Here is a 23,274-nt window from a genome sequence, read left to right as displayed (position 1 = left end):
GACACGCGTGTCATAGGTTCGCCATCACTGGCTTAGATACCAACTCATTCCGAAAATAAATAAGAGGATGAATTTAATAGTTTATCCTGCCTTTCTTGTACAAACTGTATTTTAGAATACTAAATACAAATAGTTAATAAGAAAAAGTTCTTTATTGAGGAATCACAGCTATTAATACAAAAGGATTGAGAAAAATTAGAAAAATCCTCATTTTGCCAACCTTAATGAAGTAAATGAACCCCAATAACAATGAAAAGTTACTAAAACCAGTTGCTGAAAATCTGAGACTGGGAGGCACATCAACCAATTTAAATACACAGTCCTTGTCTGAATCTTAATTTCAACAAATCAATTCTAAAGATGTTTCTAAATCAATTGTGGGAAATAAAACATTGCAAGGATATTAAGGATTACTATTAAGGGATTACTATAAATTTAGGGTATTGTAAATAATGGTACTGTCCATATGCTTTAGTTCTAAAACTTAATTTGATACCAGAATCGCTTTATATATTAAGAATTACAGAGGACTTAAAGGAGTTTTTGTTTATGTGAGTTATACCTATTCACCAGAGAATGGGCAAGAGGGAGAATGACTGAAGTGCCCTCAACTCTTAATTAAGTATAAAGTTTTAAAAATCCATTTTTGTGGTAATTCCATTCTCTCACTACTAATTTTAAAAAAACACAGCTACCAATTAGTCTACAACTATGCAGTTTTCCACAGATAATGGAAATTGTAAATATTAGGTTTTTGCTTTAAAGAAGTATTGATTTCTATAAACCTCTCTTCCTACCTCAATCACCTAACTGCATTTTAAATATGGCCATTGTTAAAGGATAACTGTATTTAGATAAAACAAAATCTGGTAGAGGTCTAAAATTTGACACAAAGTCTTGGCTTGAATTAAAGGGAAATTTTTCTAACTAGAAAAGACGTTGGAAGATATGTAAATTCACTTTGTCTCCTCCTACACAGTTTCAAATATATAATAGCAGACAAAGTAAAAATAAAACTTTAAAAACAGAAGTTCTCTAAAACAACATGCATTCTCAATGGGCAAGAAATGAACAGAAATAAAAGCAGTGAATGAGATTGTAGTTTTGGGTCTGATGAGCTCTATGTTCCAAGAAAGATGAGCATTTGATTTCTAAGCCATAAGAGGCTCTCAATATAACTCCTTTTGATGAGAAGGGGCCCAGAGTCAGATTCACTGCTTAAAACAGACTAGAATAGAGGGTCATTTTTGTTAAAAGGGAGCTTAGAAGTCAAAGAAATCCCAAAGCCCAAAAATGTGCATTCTTGTGTATGTGGAAAATTGTTACATTAACTCCATATTTAACAAAAATAAAAATGCAAAGCAATCATGTCAATGTTTTCAGCATTTCATCTGGGCAATACTATGTCTTAACAGATTAAAATTTTACCCTGATTTTCAGGTGGGGAAAAAAACACACATCCTAAAATAATTTATCTTCCTTCGTACCAATAAAAAAGACAGTACAATCCAAGGGCTGGTTTTCCTATTACCAAATAGTCCCAAAATTAAAATTTCCTGATTTTTAAGCCTAAACTAGAGGCCCGGTGCACAAAATTCCTGCACCAGGGGGTGTGAGGGTAGGAGGGGTGTCCCTCAACCCAGCCTGAGCCCTCTCGCAATCCGGAACCCCTTGGGTAGCATCCCTAGGCCTGGCCAGAGATCAGGGCCTATCGGGGCTTTCCTTCCACAAGCTGCCGGCAGCTGGCCCTGGCCCTGCCACTGCCACTGCCACTGCTTGCCATCTGTACGGCGCTGCCCTCCTCCCCCCACCACTGGTTGCCTCCCTCTGAGGGTGACAGGCATGGGGTGTGATCACTTGGCTGGCCTGGGCCTTTCTCTGGGGTGCAATCTCTTGCCGCTCCTGCACACCCGCCACAGCGTCGCTGGCTGGTGGCCTGGGTCTCCCTCTTTGGGGCGATAGATCGTGGAGCCCCCTCCCACTGAGCCCCCTGCAGAGGTGGCCTGGGCCTCCCCCTGCGGGGCAATCGTGGGGACCCCTGACCAATTGCATCGCACCCGCCTTGGCTGGCCTGGCACCTGTGTGTGTCATAACGTGGTCATCCAGAAAGCCGTTCTGCTGTTCAGTCATTCAGTTGATTTACATATTACGCTTTTATTATAGACTAGAGGCCCGGAGCACGAAATTTGTGCACAGGGGGGGGGGGGGGGGTGTCCCTCAGCCCAGCCTGCACCCTCTCCAATCTGGGATCCCTCTCACAATCCAGAACTGCTGGCTCCCAACCGCTCGCCTGCCTGCCTGCCTGATTGCCCCTAACCACTTCTGCCTGCCAGCCTGATCACCCCCTAAACACTCCCCTGCCAGCCTGATCGCTGCCTAACTGCTCCCCTGCTGGCCTGATTGCCCCTAACTGCCCTCCCTTTCCGGCCTGATTGCCCCTAACTGCACTCCCCTGCAGGCCTGGTCACTCCCAACTGCCCTCCCTTGCCGGCCCGGTCGCCCCTAACTGCCCTCCCCTGCTGGCCAGCTTGTGGTGGCCATCTTGTGTCTACACGGGGCAGCCATCTTTGACCACATGGGGGCGGCCATTTGTGTGTTGGAGTGATGGTCAATTTGCATGTTGCCTGTTTATTATATAGGAATATGCTGCTGTGTACATGGCAGCATTTTAACTTTTCTCAATTCTTTCCTGATCCCTTAAAATTGGGACAAAATTCAAATTTAATGGCCTTCCAGACAAACTTCCTTGCCACATTCAATAAACTAAGTTACTACTTTTTAAATTCCTTTTTTTTTATCTAATTCATAAAGAATTGCTATTTTGACAGTATTTAAAATAAACTGCTGTACTGAAACACTCAGTGCTTTATACCACTCTTAAATTCATGACCACATAAATCCACAAAATCACAAATTCTCTAGAGATGTTTTTCTAACATATATAGAATTCTATAACCTTAACTTTGTAGAAGCTTTAAAAACTTATTTCTAAAAACCATCTGCTATGTCTTCAGAAGTCTATCATTCTACCAGTTCTCCAACTTTTTAGTCTCAAGACCTCTTCTAAACTCTTAAATATTACTGAGGTCCCGAAAAGCTTTTGTTCATGTAAGTTGTGTATATATTAAAATGTATTTTTATTGATTTCAGAGAGGAAGAAAGAGGGAGAGGGAGAGAGAAAAACATCAATGATGAGAGAGAATCATTTATAGGCTGCCTCCTGCACACCCCCTACTGGGGATCGAGCCCAGAACCCAGACATGTGCTCTTGACTGAAATCAAACCCGGGACCCTTCAGTCCAAAAGCCAAACCAGCGAGGGCTAGTTGCATATTTTAATATTTGTTGGCTGTATTAGAAATTATGAGAAATTTAAATTAAAAATAATAAATCTATTAGATGTTAACACAAATTAACATTTTATGAAAAACAACTATTTCCCAAAAAATAAAAAGTTTGATGAGAAGAGAGGTCATGTTTGATATTTTTGCAAATCTTTTTTTATTTATTTTTATTTTTTGGTTAATCCTCACCAGAGGACATTTTTCCATTGATTTTTAGGGAGCGTGGAAGAGAGAGGGAAAGACAAAGAATCATCTATGTGAAAGAAACACATCAATTGGTTGCCTGGGCCTGGGAGGAGCCTGCAACCAAGGTACATGCCCTTCACTGGAATCGAACCTGGGATCCTGTGGTCTGCAGGCCAATGCTCTATCCACTGAGACAAATCAGCTAGGGTTGCAACTTTCTTTAATGTCTAGGTTAAAAGATAACTTGAGTCTCATGTATGCTTCTACAATCAATCTGTTGCAATATGTGGTTTGTGCTGAAGCACATGAAGAATATCTAGTCTCACAAAAACATGTGGCTGGAAAAGGAAGGGGTAATTTGATAGCCTTTGGCCAATTATGTGTATCCTTTGATACTACACCAAACTTGACAACTAGCAATTTCTTAAAGGTCTGTTGCAATGTAGAATCTGAAACCATGTTGGTAAACTTTCCATATGCTTTCTTACTGTTCTACCCCTAATTTTAAATGGATCTCTTACCCATGCATGATTTTGTAAAATGAGCTGGTCATTTGAAAACTACTGGTTCAATGAGTAATCATAAACATCTTCCAAACATTAGTGCATATCCTATCTAATAAAAGAGAAACATGGTAATTAGCATACGACCGCTACCCTTCCCATTGGCTAATCAGGGCAATATGCAAATTAACTGCCAGCCAAGATGGCGGACGGCAGCCAGGCAGCTTGAAACTAACATGAGGCTTGCTTGCTTCCGTGACGGAGGACTCCAACATTCCCCGCCTGCCACTGCAGGCCTCTGAGCTGCAACTCTAAGCAACTATGTAACAAATATAGAAGCAAAACAAAACCCCAGAAACCTGCTTTAGTCCGCCGGGCTTCAGCCAGCAGGATCGCAACATTGTAAGCAAAGGCCAGAAACCTACTTTCAGCAGCGGAGGCCTAAGAGCTGGAGCCAAGCCTCAAAGCTAAAGCTGGCCCAGAATAAAAGAAAAAAAGAAAAAAAGGAGCGGTTGGGAGCTTCAGTCACCCCCAGCCTGAAAACAGCCCTCAGACCCTCACCCAGACTGGCCAGGCACCCCAGTGGGGACCCCCACCCTGAAGGGTGTGTGACCAGCTGCAAACAGCCATCATCCCCTCACCCAGGCTGGCCAGGCACCCCAGTGGGGTCCCCACACTGAAGGATGTGTGACCAGCTGCAAACAGCCATCATCCCCTCACCCAGGCTGGCCAGGCACCCCACTGGAGACACCACCCTGATCCACGACACCCTTCAGGGCAAACCAACCGGCACCACCCGTGCACCAGGCCTCTACCCTATATAGTAAAAGGGTAATATGCCTCCCAGCACCGGGATCAGCGGAGCCGCGAGGCCTCCGGGCACCGGGATCAGCGTGACAGGGGGCAGCGCCCAAACCCCCTGATCACTCTGTGGCTCTGTGTGGGACAGGGGGCAGAGCCACAACCTCCCTATCCACCCTGCTCTGTTTGTGACAGGGGAAGACGCCCCAATCCCCTGATCAGCCCTGCTCTGTGCCTGATAGGGGGGAGCTCCCCAACCCCCTGATCGCCCTGCGGCTCTGTGTGTGACAGGGTGCGGCGCCCCAAGCCCCTGATCGGCCCTGCTCTGTGTGTGACAGGGTGCAGCACCCCAACCCCCCCCCCCCAACGGGCCCTGCTCTGTGTGTGACGGGGTAGAGCAGGGGTGGGCAAACTTTTTGACTTGAGGGCCACAATAGGTTCTTAAACTGGACCAGAGGGCCGGAACAAAAGCATGGATGGAGTGTTTGTGTGAACTAATATAAATTCAAAGTAAACATCATTACATAAAAGGGTACGATCTTTCTTTTTTTTTTTTTAGTTTTATTCGTTTCAAACGGGCCGGATCCGGCCCGCGGGCCGTAGTTTGCCCACGGCTGGGGTAGAGCCATAACCTCCCCATTGGCCCTGCCCTGAGTGTGAGAGTGGCGGCGCCCTAACCCCCTGATGGGCCCTGCTCTGTGGGTGATAGAGGGTGGCGCCCCAACCCCCTGATGGGCCCTGCTCTGTGAGTGACAAGGGGCAGTGCCCCAACCCCGATTGGCCCTACTCTGTGCGTGACAGGGGGTGGCGCCGCAACCTCCCCATCGACCCTGCCTTGAGTGTGACGGGACGGTGCCCCAAACCCCCAATCGGCCCTACCCTGAGCGTGACTGAGGGTAGCATCACAACCTCCCGATCGCCCTGCTCTGTGTATGACAGGGGGCGGCTCCCCAAGTCCCCAATCGGCCCTGCTCCAAGCCCGACCAGGGGCTGCACCTAGGGATTGGGCCTGCCCTCTGCCACCCGGGAGCAGGCCTAAGCCAGCAAGTTGTTATCTCCCGAGGGGTCCCAGACTGCGAGAGGGCACAGGCCGGGCTGAGGGACACCCCCTCCCCTCCGAGTGCACAAATTTTTGTGCACCGGGCTTCTAGTGTGTGTATGTATATATATATATATATATATATATATATATATATATATATATATATATACATACACACACTATATATATAAATATATATATATAGGCTCAGCGACTGAACACTGGAACAAGCAGAACGACCAACCAACCAGTCGCTATGATGCACACTGACCACCAGGGGGCAGATGCTCAATGCAGGAGCTACCCCCTGGTGGTCGGTGCGCTCGCACAGTGGGAGCACCACTTGGCTGACCAGGATTAGCAGCTGCTCCCGCATTGGGAGCAGTTGCTAGCAGGCCCAAGGTGAGGCATACCTGAGACAATCCAGACTCTGGCCTGACCCCACCAGCTCTCTAAGGTGTGTTCTAGAAAGAGTGCAGGGAGCTGACATAGGCAGATGGTAAGAGGGGATGTGACTGTGGACCCCCCAGGGAGGCTGTCCTGATGACTGAGGATCCTAGAGCACAGCTGCCTTGAACATCCCCGATGGTGTCACCAACCTGGCATCACACATCAAGGACATTCACCAAGTGGCTTTGGGGTGCAAAGCTCTCTGTCAGGTTCCTCCAAAACACAGAACATGCCTTTACCCAAGACATTACCCCAAAATATCAGCTCAGACTTATTTCCTCATTCAGCAGTCGCTCAGAGGGTGGGTCACAGCCGCTCAGCTAACCAGTATAAGCAGTGCTCCCACAGCTGACCAATCCCCGCAGGCCACGTCCCCCACCAATGCACGAAAATGTGCACCAGGCCTCTAGTTTTATTATAATATAGTATTAAAAAAATCCTATTTATTAAAAATATCACCATCCATATCTCATCAGAAAAGTAATTATTCACAAGCTATCAAGATCATAGAAGTAGATTCAAGTTTTCCCAAATTCTAATTGTCACGATAAAACCCAAATTTTACCATTGACAACAAATACTGTTAGGATTTTTTCCTTTAAGTAATGTTCACTTCATTCATTTTTTAAGACAAGATCTCACTTAAATACATGTCTGTCCCAATAACCAGCTTGTCAGTCATCCTTTCAAGTAAAAAGTGTTTCATGAAATTAGCATATAGTTCAGCTTGCAACTCACACAACTACACAAATAAAAAAACAATTTTTCTAATACAATCATTTTAAAGTGCTTTATTAAAAGCATATTTTTTAACACAAAAAAAATTACAAAGACATGTAGCAGGAACTGCAAATCAAAAACCCAAGGTACCACTTCATACTAATTAAGATAACTATAATAAAAAAAGGAGAAACCAAGATGGCGGCATAAGTAAACACCGGAGTTTGCTGCCTTGAACAACCACTTCAAAAATATAAAAGACTGAACGGACATCATCCAGAACCACAGGAAGGCTGGCTGAGTGGAAATTCCACAACTAGAAGGAAAGAGAAAAGCATACCGAGACTCAGAGGAGGCGCAGTGCGGAAGCAAAATACAAAGGTGCGGAGGTGCGTGCGGAGTGGGCGGCCGGCTGAGGGGCGGTTGTTTTCAATCGGGAGGGAGTCTCAGGCTCTGGGCTCCAATTCCAGGCGAGTCTCTGGGGACCCAGACTCAAACAGGAGAAGCGGGACTGTCTGGCATAGGTCGGAACTCGAGGAAAGCTTTCTCTGGGAGGGGCTGACAGGGATTTCTAGGGATTTCCAGGACAGAGAAGCGGAGACGCCATAACTGCTAGCCCCGCCCTGTTGATCCTGTGGGACCCGCCCCGCCCAAGCCCTGCAGGGAGGCTTTTGCTGGGTAGCCTCAGGCAAAGGCTAGATTAGCACCTCCCTAGAGATCCAGGAGCCAGGAAACCCAGAGGTCAGAGTGGGACCATCCAGTCTGCAGCTCCGTGGAACCATAAAAGACACACTCAGGGGGCAGACTCAGGGAGCACCAAAGCCCCATTGAAGCAAGTCTTGCCCCAGAGGGGTGTCTCCAGCACAGAAGTTCTCCCACTGCAGACACAGCTGACTCACACACCCAATTGGCCTGGAAGTCAATTACTCTCAGTGATACCTACAACAATCAAGGCTTAACTACAACAAGACTGTGCACAAAGACCACAACGGGGTGCACCAAGAGTGTCCTCCTCAGGTAATTGGGGAGGCTGAACCACTGGGCCCTAGAGGACACTTAGCACAGAAAACCACTTTATCAACACAGGGAAGCATAAAAAATGCAGAGACAAAGAAAAAGGACACAAATAACAGAAATGGAGGAAAGCAAACTACTGGATATACAGTTCAAAACCACACTTTTAAGGTTTTTCAAGAATTTTCTAGAAACTGCTGATAAACTTAATGAGATCTACAAGAAATCTAATGAGACCCTCGAGGTTGTAATTAAGGACCAACTAGAAATTAAGCATACACTGACTGAAATAAAGAATATTATACAGACTCCCAACAGCAGATTAGAGGGTCGCAAGAATCAAGTCAATGATTTGAAATACGAAGAAGCAAAAAACACCCAACTGGAAAAGCAAAATGAAAAAAGAATCCGAAAATACTAAGATAGTGTAAGGAGCCTCTGGGACAGCTTCAAGCGTACCAACAACAGAATTATAGGGGTGCCAGAAGATGAGAGAGAGCAAGATATTGAAAACCTATTTGAAGAAATCATGACAGAAAACTTCCCCCACCTGGTGAAAGAAATAGACTTACAAGTCCAGGAAGCGCAGAGACCCCAAACAAAAGGAATCCAAAGAGGACCACACCAAGACACATCATAGTTAAAATGCCAAGAGCAAAAGACAAGGAGGGAATCTTAAAAGCAGCAAGAGAAAGAAAGTCAGTTACCTACAAGGGAATACCCATACGACTGTCAGCTGATTTCTCAACAGAACCTATGCATGCCAGAAGGGAGTGGCAAGAAATATTCAAAGTGATGAATGCCAAGAACCTACAACCAAGATTACTTTATCCAGCAAAGCTATCATTCAGAATTGAAGGTCAGATAAAGAGCTTCACAGATAAGGAAAAGCTAAAGGAGTTCATCACCACCAAACCAGGATTATATGAAATGCTGAAAGGTATCCTTTAAGAAAGAGGAAGAAGAAGGTAAAGATACAAATTATGAACAACAAATTATGAACATCTATCAGCAAGTGAACCTGAAAATCAAGTGAATAATCTGATGAACAGAATGAACTGGTGATTATAATAGAATCAGTGGCATAGAAAGGGAGTGGACTGGCTATTCTTGGGGGGGGCAAGGGGTGAGGGGGATGCGGGAAGAGACTGGACAAAAATCGTGCACCTACGGATGAGGACAGTGGGTGGGGAATGAGGGAGGAGGGTGGGGTGGGAACTGGGTGGAGGGGAGTTATGGGGGGAAAAATAGGAACAAATGTAATAATCTGAACAATAAAGCTTCAATTAGTAATTTTTTTTAAAAAAGGACAATGATAAATGTTGTTAAGGATGCAGAGAAACTGGAACCCTCATATATTGCTGGTGAGAGTGTACAAGGTGCAATCACTTTAGGAAACCATTTTGGAAGATCCTCAAAATGTTAAATATAGAATTACCATACAATCTAGCAATTCCACTGCTAAATATATATCCAAAAAATGAATGCATGTCCACACACAAAATATGTACACATAATATTCATAGCAGCATTAGTCATAACTAGAGGCCCAGTGCACAGATTTGTGCACCAGTGGGGTCCCTCAGCCTGGCCTGCACCCTCTCGCAATCTGGAACCCCTCGGGGGATGTTGGACTGCTGGTTTCAGCCTGATCCCCACAGGCCTAGGCCGAAACCAGCAGTCCAACATCCCAAGGGATGTAGTAGTGCACAAAGCCGCAGGTGGCCGAGCAGGAGCCTGAGCCCTGGCCGGGAGCCACACCGCTCCCACTCATCTCGGGCCCCACTGCGCCTGCAGCCATTTAGTAGCACTGCCGCAAAGGCAGGAGGGGCTCGTGCCGCCACAGCTGCATTTGCCAGCCGTGAGCCCGGCAACTGGCGCCCGTCAGTCAGCGGAGCAGCACTCCCACTGTGGGAGCGCACTGATCACTAGGAGGCAGCTCCTCCATTGAGAGTCTTCCCCCTGGTGGTCAGTGCACGTCATAGCGATCAGTCGATCAGTCGCTTAGGCTTTTATATAGAGAGATAGCCAAAACATAGAAACCTTGTCCATCAACAGATAAATGAATAAAATATGGGATATTCGTACAATGGAATATTATTCAACCACAAAAAGAATCTTGAAAGTATTATGCTAAATGAAAGAAGCCAGATGCAAAAAGCCATTTATTATATGATTTCATTAATATGAAATGGAATTCTACTGATATGAAAGGCAAATCCAGGAAGACAGAAAATAGATTAGTGATTGCCAAGGGCTAAGGTGTGGTGTGTGTTGAGGGGACACCGGGGGGGGGGGGGGGGGGGGGGATTGGAGGGGAATGAGGAGTGACTGCTAACAGATATGGGAGGTGGGGGGGGGGTGATGAAAATGCTCTAAAATTAGATAGTGGTGATGGTTGCACAAGTCTGTGACTATATTAAAAATCACTGAATTGTATACTTTAAAGGGTGAATTTTATGGGTTGTGACTTACATTTCAATAAAGCTACTATTTTTTAAAAACATTCACACTCAAGGTTCAAGATTTAGTAAAAATAACTATTTAGACTAGTTTAACAAGATAATTCTTCAGTGAAATGCATGTTTAACTGCAAGTGCAATGTCATAAAGAATATAACTAGTATAGTTTTGTGCCACTGCTTTGATTTGTGCTAAGACACAAGCAGTTTTAGCCACCATCAGAGAAAATGTCAACACAATGAAAAAGGCAAATAACTTCAGTATTATTATGAAAAGTAGTTTTACCTCAAGGACCTCTAAGAGAATCATAGAGATCCCCCAGGGGTCCACAGACTACACTTTGAGAACTATTGCTCTAAACCACAGCTTCAGAAGACTCAAGTGCAATTAAAGGCTTTCCAAGAACAGACCTGAGGCTTTAAGACAATTCTAATTTTCTAAGCATATACTGCAAATTTTTCAAAAGAAAAAAAGGTAGTCTTTATTGTGATGGAAATTATTTCAATAAATTAAATTTAAATAAATAAATAAATAAAAATTAAATTTAAGCATCCCAATTTAAGAATTTAGAATCACTGACTTAATGGAGGGTTAAAATCTCCACAAAATCCCACCCTGCCAGAGTGACTCCATTGAGTGAGCTCCTCCTGTGCACCAAAAGATTGATGGTTAAATTCCCAGTCAAGGCACATACCCAGGTTGCAGGTTCTCAAGTATGAAAAGTAAAATATCAAAGTTTCTCTCTCACATTGATGTTTTTCTCTTTCTCTCCCCATTTCCCTGCCCCCTCTTTTCTTTCCTGTCTCTCTAGGTCAATGAAAAACATATCCTTAGGTAAGAATTTAAGTATTAAAAAAAAATTAAAATCTCCAAAAAAGAACAAATTAAAGTAGAAGAGTAAAAGGATTTAGTACAACAGAGTAAGATGTCATCTAAATAAACAACATTATAACACATAATGTTCATAGCATTTCTTTTAAAACTATTCTATTTAATTCTTGCACAAAAAAAGAGTAGACTTCTGAAATTTCTACCCCATACTATAAAATAACAACATGTCTAGCACAACTAAGTTCAAAGCCCACTACACACTTATAAGAATAAACTGTCAAAGAATCAAAGAATTTTAGGTCTGGGAAGCTAACTTAGATATAGTTACTTAGTCCAACAACCCAATTTTACATGATGAGGAAACTGAGTTTTGCAAGAGAAAAAGTAACTTGCCCAAAATCACACAGCTAGCTAGCTACTGGCTGAGACAACAGTACCATGTTTTTACTATGCCAGATTCCCCAATTAAATATAGTGCAGAAAACACTGAACTTACATCACACCAAGGATGACCAAGACACTTTACCTGCCAAATAAAAATTTTGTAATGTCTGACAACACCAATCAGATGTGAAAACAAATACAGAATTGAGTAAAGAAAAACTACAAATATACTGGCATAATGGAGAAATCCTTGACTTCAAAAACTACAAAATTTCAATGAACAATTTGGAAGACACTTTGATGTCTACTTTTCATACAAATTTAGGGTAACATCTCTAAAGATAGATACTGATAAACATCTAAAGCAAAATATTTCCCTACATATTAACAAATCACTGAACCTATCTATGGTTACAATATGACTTAAGACTTACCTGCAGGACTGTCAGCATTCTCTCCTGGGTGTAGCTGTATACCAGTAGAATCTATAGAGTTTACTGTAACTGTCTGTAGATTTGGCAACTGACCAGTGCTTAGACTAACTGGAGTTGAAGTCAGGGCTCCACCTGCTGCAACTTGACCAAGCGTAAGTGTCTGAACAGGTGTCAAAGTTATTTGTTGGGCAGCAGTATTCTGTATTTGCAAATTCTGCAAGTTCTGGACCCCTTGTACTTGAAAGGTTTGCCAAGTTATTTGTCCAGAAGGGGACACTGTCTGTGCCTGAATTAAAAAGGTTCCAGGATTCAGCTGCAACTGAAGATTTTGCAAAGCCTGTTGTGATATATTTTGACCACTTGCTTGCACACCGTGGATTGTCTGTGGTGTAATACCTTGCACAATTTGGGCTTGACTGGTTGGATGCTGAGACTCTTGAAGTTGTAGATGTTGTACAACAGGCTGTGCTGTAGAAACCTGAATATTCTGAGCCTGTGTCTCTTCAGAAACAGGCGACTGGATATAATTTCCCTGAAGATCTGAAGAATGGACTTGCCCACTAGACGTAGTCAAGCTATTTGTGTTTTGTTGCAATATACCTGTACTATCTATAGTAACAGGCAACTGTGATGAAGAGGACGTTGGCACAAATAAATCTGTATCAGTATTAGTTTCATTAATATCAGGAGAAACCCGCTCACCAGTCCTTTCTGAATTGTCTGAACTATCCATAGCTTGTCCTGTATTTATCAAATGTCCATCGGCATTAATGCCTGCAGTCATTGTCTGAGAACTGCCCGAGAGTCCCAAAGAATCTAGATCAACACTGTTGATTGGTACAAAGGTAATATTTCCTGGCAGACCAAGAGGCACATTAGCAACTACTTGGGTTTGGCCAGGAAAAGATGAACCACCAATTGTAACTCCCTGAACCTGGACTTGACCAGTCTGTGGTATGAGATTCTGAATATTAGCAGGAGGTGTTCCAGAGGCAAGCAAGGTTTGATTAGAGCCAGGAATGATCTGAATTTGACCACTTTCTTGATTTATACCTCCATTATCTGAAGTTCCTGTGAAGCCAATCTGAACCTGTTGACCATCTGTTGACTGAATCTGTGGTATTACTTGATATTGAACATTGGACACTGTACCATTCGATGACTCTGATCCTGGTGCAACTGAAAATATTTGTTGATTCTGCAAATTCTGAAGGGGAAGAACATACTGCCCACTTGAAGTAGCAGCACTGGGAATCTGTACTAGATTACCCGCTTCATCTTTTATAGTTGTAGGTGTGGCTGACAAAACCTCCCATCGGTTTGGTGCTCCTCCTAACTGTACAGCAGCCAAATCACCTGTCTGGATGAAGAAAACAAAAACTGTTTTGAGATATATATTTGTAGTAGAGTTAAACCAGTCCTCAAAACTCTAAAAACTGATATAAATCCTACTACCTAAAAATAAAAGTTATCTTAATAACACAGTGGAGTTCAAATATAGAAGCAGTACTATATAACCTACAGCCCTGGTTAGAGCATCACCTGATACACCACAGTTGCCGGTTCGATCCCCCATCAAAGCACGTACAAGAATCAACCAATGAATGCACAAATTAAGTGGAACAACAAATCAATCTTGATAGTCTGAGTTCAGGCTCTCTCTCTTCCTCTCCCCCCGCCCTTCTCTCTCTCTTAAAAATTTCAGAAAATAAACTACAATAATTATCATTTCCAATTTTTTTATTGTAAAAATAACCCATGCTATTTGAGCAGGAAAAAATTTCAGTAAGCAGTCTTTGCTTTATGACCATTAACTGATCTTTTATTCCCTCATCTATGATCTCTAATGCTATACAATTAAAAATAATAGAAGTGGCTAGAAAAAAAGTATAAACAGCTCAAACCAAACATACCTCAAACACTGAAAAAAAAATTCAAAAAATATACAATGCACTAAAATATCAGGTGCATTACATATGAGAAAAAAAGAAACATTAGTGCAGTGTTATCAAACCATGTGAATTAGATTTGTATATTATTGATCTAAACCTTTAATGAAATAATTAAAGCAACTCTTTTATGGCATGTATTAATGCACTCCGGAGCAAACTCATGGCTAGGGATATTCTATTAGCAATTCTTTATTTTTCCCATGAATTACTTCTAAAAAAAATGACACCTTTAAAAATTTAACGAGGAAAGGTTATTGCCCCATGACTACATGGCAAAGTCACCCCATCTGAAAAGTTTTTCTAAGATCCAAGAGCCAGAGGATATAAACTGTGTCTTTACCTAGTATTCTTTTTAAGTGTACAGTAAAGTGCCCAGCGTTTACATTTTGCAATCTGTGACCTGTTGGAAACTCAGGTATCATCCCAATACTTTAAAAATAAGATTTGAAAAACACCAGTGTAGAAAAGCAAAACGCAATAAAATCCTACATGTCAATGTCAAAGGACAGATTTTTTAGGGCATAGTAACAGTAATGTCTAGCATTTGAGCTGTGTTTTTTTTTTTTTTTTTTAATGCCAAGTACTCTAATTGGGGTTTATGAGATTTTATTATTTATTCCTTTCAACAATCCTGAGGTAGGTGTTACCATTATTCACATTTCACAGAGGAGAAAATTGAGGGACAAATCACAGAGCTATCAAATGCCAAGACAAGATATAAAACTAGGCCAAGTCAAACTCCAGAACCTAGGCCCTTAAATACTATACCACACTGTCTCCCACTAAGACCAGGGATAAAGACATGAGGAATAAAACCCTATATTAATTACCAACAAAATAAAACAATTCCTATCCCACTTCCTTCTAGATCTATGTGATTTCCTAAAACACCACATATCAGTAGACAATGAGAGCATACACATATCTAGCCCAGCATTCTAAACCTAGGATCCATGCCTGAGTTTCAAAGCATCTTTGAATCCTCTCATAGCTACCAACTTTTTGAGAAAGTGAAAAGTATAATGGGGGAGGGGAGGATACTGTGTCTAGGGTTTAAACATATTTTCAAAAAAGGTCTGTGACCATAAAAAAAGGTTAGACAAATACTGTTCTCTCAACATAACCCATTCCACATTTTTAATATAAATATCACAGAACCAGAAGATCTTAAAAGTTTATTAAAGAAACTCATTACCTAATTTTCATATAGAAGCACAGTTAAAAGTATATATTTTCAATAAAACCACAGTATTAATGACACAATTCAAGATATTTGTGCATATCTGTTAAAATGAAATAAACATATGAGTAATCCCATGAAATACACAATCTTTTCCATCAAATGGTTCACAATCTATCCAAGCAGCCATACACATAACATGCTACTATATGTGAAAAGAATATACTAGCCATATGATCAAAACACTATTTGGGAACATAAAAGACTAAAAAACAAATATCCCATATAAGTTATATTTAAAGTAACCTTAGAATAAAATTTAATAATTCATTTTGGGTATTTAGGAAATAGAGACAGAGGAATTAATAAAGGTATAAAAACAATAAAGTCACAGACAAAAAGAAATATGTAGTTTGGTGTTCAAGAGAGGATCCAGAAAAGGCTCAGATTCAGAGAAAAGGAGAACAGAACTAGACATTTTTATCAGGGCCTGTAGTAAATGGCTTTGTAGATTCTGCTAAGAAGTTTGGACTTTATCCTGCACACAGTGAATGAAAGCTATAAAAGGTACAATCAGATCTGTTTTATAAAGATAAACTAAGTGAAGGAGACTGAAAGGCGGAAGAGAGTACAAGCAGAGAAACTGTGGGACCAGTACAAACATCTAAGCCTGAACTAAAACAATGATCACTTAAGTACAATCTTTTGCCCTAGTCAGTTTGGCTCAGTGGATAGAGCATTGGCCTGAGGACCAAGGGGTCCCGGGTTCAATTCCGGTGAAGAGCACATACCTTGGTTGTGGGCTCGTGCAGGAGGCAACCAATCGATGTAAGACACATCAATGTTTCTGTCTTTCCCTCTCCCTTTCACTCTCCCTAAAAATCAATGGAAAAATATCCTCGGATGAGGATTAACAAACAAAAAATAAAAATAAATAAATGAATGAATGACTAATACAATCTTTTAAATCTATTAAACTTATTAAAATGAAGCACCAAACATTAATGTACACATCACTCAACTTCTATCTGGTACAGAAATTAGAAGGTTAAGTCATCTTTCCTTATGTTAAAGTAACAATTCACATTTCATTTCAGTCTCTCTTGGCATTTTAAATAAACTAAAGATATGTTAATCTGTACTTTATACTGAAACCTGCAGTACAGTATGTCTAAAAACCAATTCTTATCTTAAGGTTATTGATCACCTTTAAAGAATCAACTGTTGAATTTTTTTCTGACTAGGATTAAATTTACAATTATTTAACTTATATAAAAGAATCTAGTGTCTCAGATACAAATTAACTTTATAATGCTAGCATTTAGACCCTTTAGAATCTTTTTAAAAGTTAACTTATGACATATAATGTATTCTTTTCACAGAAAAATAATAGGGCAGATATTCAACCATCAGTGAACAGCTTTCTAGACAAGAAATTCTTTGAAAATAAATACAACTACTCAAATGACAATTCTGAGTAAATACTATCCAAGCACACCCCTCCCTCTCCAGAAGCTAAATAAACTGTAGTACCACTTTTTTCCAACAAAGCAGGTCATTAATTGAAGGGAAATCCCCTCCTCCAAAAAAGAAACTACCAAAAAAAGGGAAATCCCCAAATCTAGGACAAAATGATTTGAACATTTTTTAATAAAGTGAAAAACATATAAAAATATTTATGCCCTGGCATGTGTCTCAGTGTTTAGAGCATCCTCCCTTACACTGAAGGGTAGAGGATTCCAGGAGAGGGCACATAAGCAGGTTGCGGGTTTGATCCCAGTTGGGGGGCATGCATGAGGCAGCCAACTGATGTTTCTCTATCACATCAATGTCTCTCTCTCTCTCTCTCTCTCTCTCTCTCTCTCTCTCTCTCTCTCTCTTTCTCTCTCTCTCTCCCTTCCTCCCTCTCCTGCCTTCCCTCACTCTCCTCCTCCCTTCCTCTCTCTCTGAAATCAATGGAAAAAAATGTCCTCAAGCAAGAATTAAAATTTATTTATTTATGTATTTATGCATTTATTAATGTTGTTTATTTATTTGTTTATTTACCCCACGCGGGGGGGGGGGGTAGCTAGGAACAGCAAGAGATAATTTAATAAGAAAAAAAAAATACAGCAATAAGCCCTAGCTGGTTTGGCTCAGTGGATAGAGCGTCAGCCCTGGACTGAAGAGTCCCGGGTTCAATTCTGAGCAAGGGCCTGTACTTCGGTTGCAGGCTCAATCCTGACCCTGGTCGGGGCATGCGGGAGGCAGCCAATCAATGCGTTTCGCTCACATTGATGTTTCTCTTTGTGTCTTTCCTCCTCCCTTCCACTCTCTAAATATTCTTGGGTGAGGATTAACAAAAAGAAGAAGAAAGCAATAAAAGATGTTTTTCTTTAATGAAATAACTTACAGTTTTAAAAGATTTACTAAATGCTAATTTTTTAAACCCTCACTACAGAATCTTTTTTAAACTGATTTTTAGAGAGAGGAAGGGAGAAACATCAATGTGAGAAAGAAACGATCAGTTTGCCCCCTACAAGCCCAAACCCTGGCCCCAACCTGGGATCACACCTGCAACCTAGGTGTGTCCTCTGACAGGGAATCGGACCTGTAACCTTTTGATACACGGGACGATGCTCATGCTCCAAACAAGTAAGCCACTCAGTCAGGGCTGTGTTCTTTTTTTTTTTTTTTTAACGGAATGAGGAAAAATACTTAATCAGAAAACTACTAGACTTCCATGATTTAAGCTAAGATTGTGCTGGGGAAAGAGGAATATATTGCGCTAGCGAAAAGTTCTGGTCTGAGTTCTGGTCCTAGCTAGAACTGTAGAATTGTGTGTGATTTAGAGCAGAACTTCTGTTAAAAATGGGGAAAGTATTACCCTAGAGCAGCGGTTCTCAACCTGTGGGTCGCGACCCCTTTGGCGGTCGAACGACCCTTTCACAGAGGTCGCCTAAGACCATCCTGCATATCAGATATTTACATTACGATTCATAACAGTAGCAACATGACAGTTATGAAATAGCAACGAAAATAATTTTATGGTTGGGTCATAACATGAGGAACTGTATTTAAGGGCCAGAAGGTTGAGAACCACTGCCCTAGAGGGTTGTAAGAATCAAAACTGCTAACCTTTACAAACTATAAGGCCTTATACAATCCTAAGGCATCATTATGATTACTAAAATTTTAAGGACAGATTTGAAAAACACTCATTAGATGACTAGCACAATTCCTGGATCAAAGATCAGTAGGTATTTGTTGAATGAATAGTTAAAGGTATCTTACTTTAAAACCATTGCAAAGAAAGTGATAAAAAAAATGGATAAAACTGACCCTGAGATATTAGAGTCTTCTGTGAAAAACTACATCAATTTGAAACCTATTTATTTCCATAACTCCATAATGAATAAGTCCCAGATATTTCAAACTACAAAGCCTACTAAGACCATTCATTTGTAAGAAATTTCATCAGCAGCATACCACGAAAAGACAGTACTCTAGATACCAAAAGGGAAAGGGCTAAATTAGAAAATCATCTAAGAGCAAAAAGAGCTGTAAAAACTCTGCTGTTAGGCTACCTGGAAATACTATATAAAACAAAGGAAGAGAGAGCATAAAATCACATAACCCAGGCCAGAACTAGTATTTGGTTTAGGATCAAGACAACCCTTTACATAAACTTCACACTAAAAGAAAAATCCACCAGTGTTTCTCTCAGTAACTTTAACATTCTCACTTGACAACAAACAAAATACTATCTAAATACTTCCCATATTTAGGTGGAAGTTGGCATTACTGTAAAAAATTATAACTGAAGGTACTCTAAGGTTCCTTCTGCATATAAACACATAATTACACAGTGAAAGGACCACAACCCATAGTAGCCCTGAAACGCTACTACAGAAGTTCATTACAAGGGCATTCTCCAGTACAACCAGGCATAAAAATGGGATGGAGGTGGGGACTTGGGGATGAGAGAAAAGAAAAAAAGGTTTATCTTCTCAAATACCTGTAGATAGGGAAAAAGAAAAAATTCATACCACTTACTGCATACCATTTGAAAAGGATTATTAACTTCTCAGTTCCCACAAATGGCTTTATATGAAAGCCAAACTGGCAAGCAAAGAGTGTAACCAGAAACAATAAAGTATGAAGCTTAGGTAGAAACAAACGAAAACCAGTCTTAGGTAAGTACATACTCAAGTTTCTTGAAATCTTCAAGGAACACTAAAGAACTCAAACAGACTTCAAATAAAAACAAATACCCAATGAATTCATTACAATGACAATGTAGATCTTTTTAAGTAATGGTAAAAATAACCTCTTTTTAAAAAATAAGCTATTGTTCATTTTTTAGCTCACCAACATGTATATACTAAATTAATGAACACTAAATTTACAACCTAAGGTGAAGATCAGGCAACAACTTTTACAGTATGTACTTGTTCAGCTTATTACACTACAGTACAAAAGAAATAAATTAATAATACGTAAGTACACACAAACGCAAAACAGGTTAAGTTAATATTTCACGAAGGTCTACTTTACTCCGTTCCCTGATTTATTTCAAAAATTAACTACACAAAAAAGGAGGACCAATGTAATACTTTCAACAATAAAGATTTTTTTTTAATTAACTACACAACTTTTAATAAAGTAGAAAAGAGCCTTGCCATCAAACCAACTTGGGAGTCCCTGGTGTAGGGCAATACAGGTGAGTTTGCTTTGTGATTAGATCTATTCAGCACAGTACTGAGGGTATCCATTCTTGGCCAGGATCCAGGAGGAACCCATATCATATTAAAACAAATTCTAAATTTGAAATAGTTAAAGCAAATCTCTAGTTCAGGTGATTGGCTTTTTAATAACCTTTTAATCCTAAAATACCAAACTAAACTGGCATAAAATTGAAATGCATGTATTTCATTTGATTTTAAATATAACAATACTATATGCAATGTGGTGCCCTGGACTGGATCCTGGAACAGAAAATGGGCATTACTGAAAAAACTGGTAAAATCAGAATAAAATTTGTCGTTAATAATACTGTATCACTGTTAATTTCCTAGTTTTGGCAAACATACCATGGCTATATTAACATTAGGGGAAGCTGGGTGAAGGGAATACGGTAAACCCTCAAGTTCTATCTTTGCAACTTTTCTGTAAATTTAAAATTCTTCCAAAACAAGAATTTTAAAGAAACACAGCTACAAAATAAAGCTCTCTATAGATATCTCAAGATTCCCAGTATTTTGAGTAATTAAAGCAGATGATCTAAGCACATTTTTAGGTGGAAAAAAATTGCCCATAAAATCACTTAAGTTCTCATTTTTCAAGATGTACATGTATGAAATTCATTTGAACAAGAAAAATAATTTTCCCATTTCCTAAGGCAAACATATTCAAGCCAGTCTTACCAATTTTATTCAGTGAAAAATTTTCTGCACAGGTACCAAACGTACAAAGAAAAAAAATGCTGCAACTGATTCTAGTTCATATTCATCTATAGGGAAATATATATCCGTAGAGATTTAGTAGTTCAGAGTATGAGTTGAAGAGGCATGGAAACAACTTTTCTACAAGTGATATATGGCCAGAGTAGGCTAAAGTTGGAGATAATATTCCATTCCTGGGACTGAGATTCATGTAAGATTCACATACATATTTTCACCTTCACTTCCTCCTTTATTTCTCCCCTCCCCCACTGGTGAGCTGATACCTAAACTTGGTAAGTTACAGCTACAAAAAGTTTTTTGTTCTAATTGAAAATATTAAAAAGGTAAGTAGAAGCAATCTGGCTTGCAATTTTACTTATGCAGTGGTTCCAATTTGTCTTGTCATTGTAGAGCTAGAGGGATGTAGTTCTTTAAAAAGGTTTATCAATCCATAAGTTGTTTAAAAGTAACAATGGCTCACACAAACATAATTTTATGCCTTTACATTTTAATCTGCTTACAAAAGCACAAAACTTAAAAATCATACTTTTAAGACACTAAAACCATTCATCTCTCTCTACAATATATCTTGAAGCACTAAAATTACAAATACAACCTTAAACATAGCTTAACTTTAGCTTCACTTTTACTACCTAGAAATATTAAGAATTTCCAGCAGACTATATCAAATATCAAACTTTTTTGTCTACTGTGACTTCTTCCAAATATCACTACACACAAATCAAGTCCTATAATCCACCTCAAAGGGAAATATTTCAATTATTTTAATAAGTAAATACATCTACATGTTACACTAATGCAACAGCAATGATTCCAGCAAATATAAGTCACAAGCAACAGTGCTAAAAGCTGTTTTCCTAGATCAGATGAATTAAACCCTCAGATAACAGGTCAGCTCCTCCCCCTGCTCCAGACACAACACACCACAAAAAAGCATCTACCCCGTCCCATCAGACCAGCAATGACAATAAGACGGCCTGACGAGCCAAATTCAACTGTTCAAGTGTGGTGTGCATTAGCGTGCATGCAAGTACAACTTCTTACATGTACTTCTGTTTCTAACACTGGTATTCAGGTTCTCAATTTCAAAAGCCAAAGTATTATCTAAGTAACTTCAGCGACTTCACCAGCCGCTAATTAAATGTTTCACTTATTCCACTTACGAAAAATTACTGCCAAATAAGAGCCTGCAAAAACTAAAATCCGACAATTTAGAATGGTCACTGAAAAAAGCACTTCAAAGTATCCACTCCTGCATACAAAAACATAATTCAAAAAGTTAAACCTTCCTTCCTTCATTTTTTTTTTTTAACGATTTACGGTTTAAATCAGTAAGATCTCGTAACTTCCAACCGAAAAAGCTCCAGGTTCAACATACTCAGAGCTGGAGACACGGTGGCTCCGGCTGATACTGCCCATGGCCGACAGGCTGTGCTTGAAAACGCCGCGGTGCTGGGAAGGAGTTTCCAGCAGCGATATGAATTACTCAAACATCCATTTTGGAGCCTTCCACCCCCGCCCTCGCAGACTTCATTTTGTCGTGAATCCGAATCGGGGTTCCGCAGTGACAATGTAAGGAAAGCCGGGGCTGGCTGCAGGCCCACACTAGTCTGTGAGGAGCAGGAAGGGGCGCCCCGGCCGCGCCATCGGTCCGCATCGCCTCGGGGACGGCGCGGGCGCCCGGGAGGCCTCGGGGCGGCGGGAGCGCCGCAGGCCCGGGATGGCGGGCGCTGGGCCTCGGCGGGGGCGGGCCGCGCGCGCGCGAGACTTACCGCTCCGGCAACGGCGGCGGGGGCCCCGGCTGCGGCGGCCGCCTCCTCCTCGTCGTCGCCCGGCGATGGCGGCCCAATCTTGCTGCAGGTAGCGGCCAGCAGAGCGAGCGGTGACGGCTGAGTGTCCTACCCCCGATGGGCGGGTTCAGAGAGGGAGACAGGGGGAGGGGTGGCGGTTAGGGCCGGGCCGCCGCTCGCACAGGAAGTGCGACTCGGTCCTCGCAGGCTGCGCCCGGGCGAGCGCCAGCCCGCGCTCCGCTCCCCTCCTCCTCCTCCTCCCGCACGCCGACTCGTGTCCTCCCGCTCGCACGCACGGCCGCTCGAGCGTCCGCGGAAGGCGGGCGGCGGGCAGCGCGCCGGGCCTGCACCTTCCGCCCGAAGCCACCTCCGGGAGGGCGCGCACACACTCACCCACACACACAAACACACACAAAAAGGCGGCGGGCGGGGGAGAGCGGGCGGGGTCGGAGCGTTGGCGCCTCGGGCGGCAGCTCCCGGGGCGGGGGGAGGGGAGGAGAGAGGCGCGGAGGGAGGGGAGAGCGAGGGGAGGAGAAAGCGGCGCGAGGGGGGAGCCGACCGGGGCTCAGCCGCGCCTCACCTGGGCGGCCGCCGCCGCCGCCGCCACCGCGCCGTTTCCGTGCTGCTGCTGCTGCTGCTGCTGCTGCTGCTGCAGATACTCGCCGTGGCCGCCGCCGCTGCCGCCGCCGCCGCTGTCCACGTCTAAGGCAGCCATTTCCTCTTGTTTCACGGGCTTTT

At 41.8% G+C, this 23,274-nt stretch overlaps 1 protein-coding gene across 1 annotated transcript in view; it reads right to left on the bottom strand.

Moving 5' to 3' along the window:
- Positions 1 to 23,274, bottom strand: part of SP3 (Sp3 transcription factor) — a 50,410-nt gene extending 27,136 nt beyond the window's left edge. The window contains exons 1-3 of the mRNA XM_081095636.1: positions 23,117 to 23,274; positions 22,519 to 22,644; positions 12,171 to 13,530 (exon numbers count right to left, since the gene is read on the bottom strand). Coding sequence (XP_080951762.1) covers positions 12,171 to 13,530; positions 22,519 to 22,644; positions 23,117 to 23,251 — 1,621 coding nt within the window. The 5' untranslated portion in view covers positions 23,252 to 23,274. The remainder of the gene's footprint in view (positions 1 to 12,170; positions 13,531 to 22,518; positions 22,645 to 23,116) is intronic.

Source organism: Myotis nattereri (assembly GCF_964212035.1).
Source record: "Myotis nattereri genome assembly, chromosome: 7".
NCBI classification, from domain to species: domain Eukaryota; kingdom Metazoa; phylum Chordata; class Mammalia; order Chiroptera; family Vespertilionidae; genus Myotis; species Myotis nattereri.
This window is presented reverse-complemented; position numbering and strand designations above follow the sequence as displayed.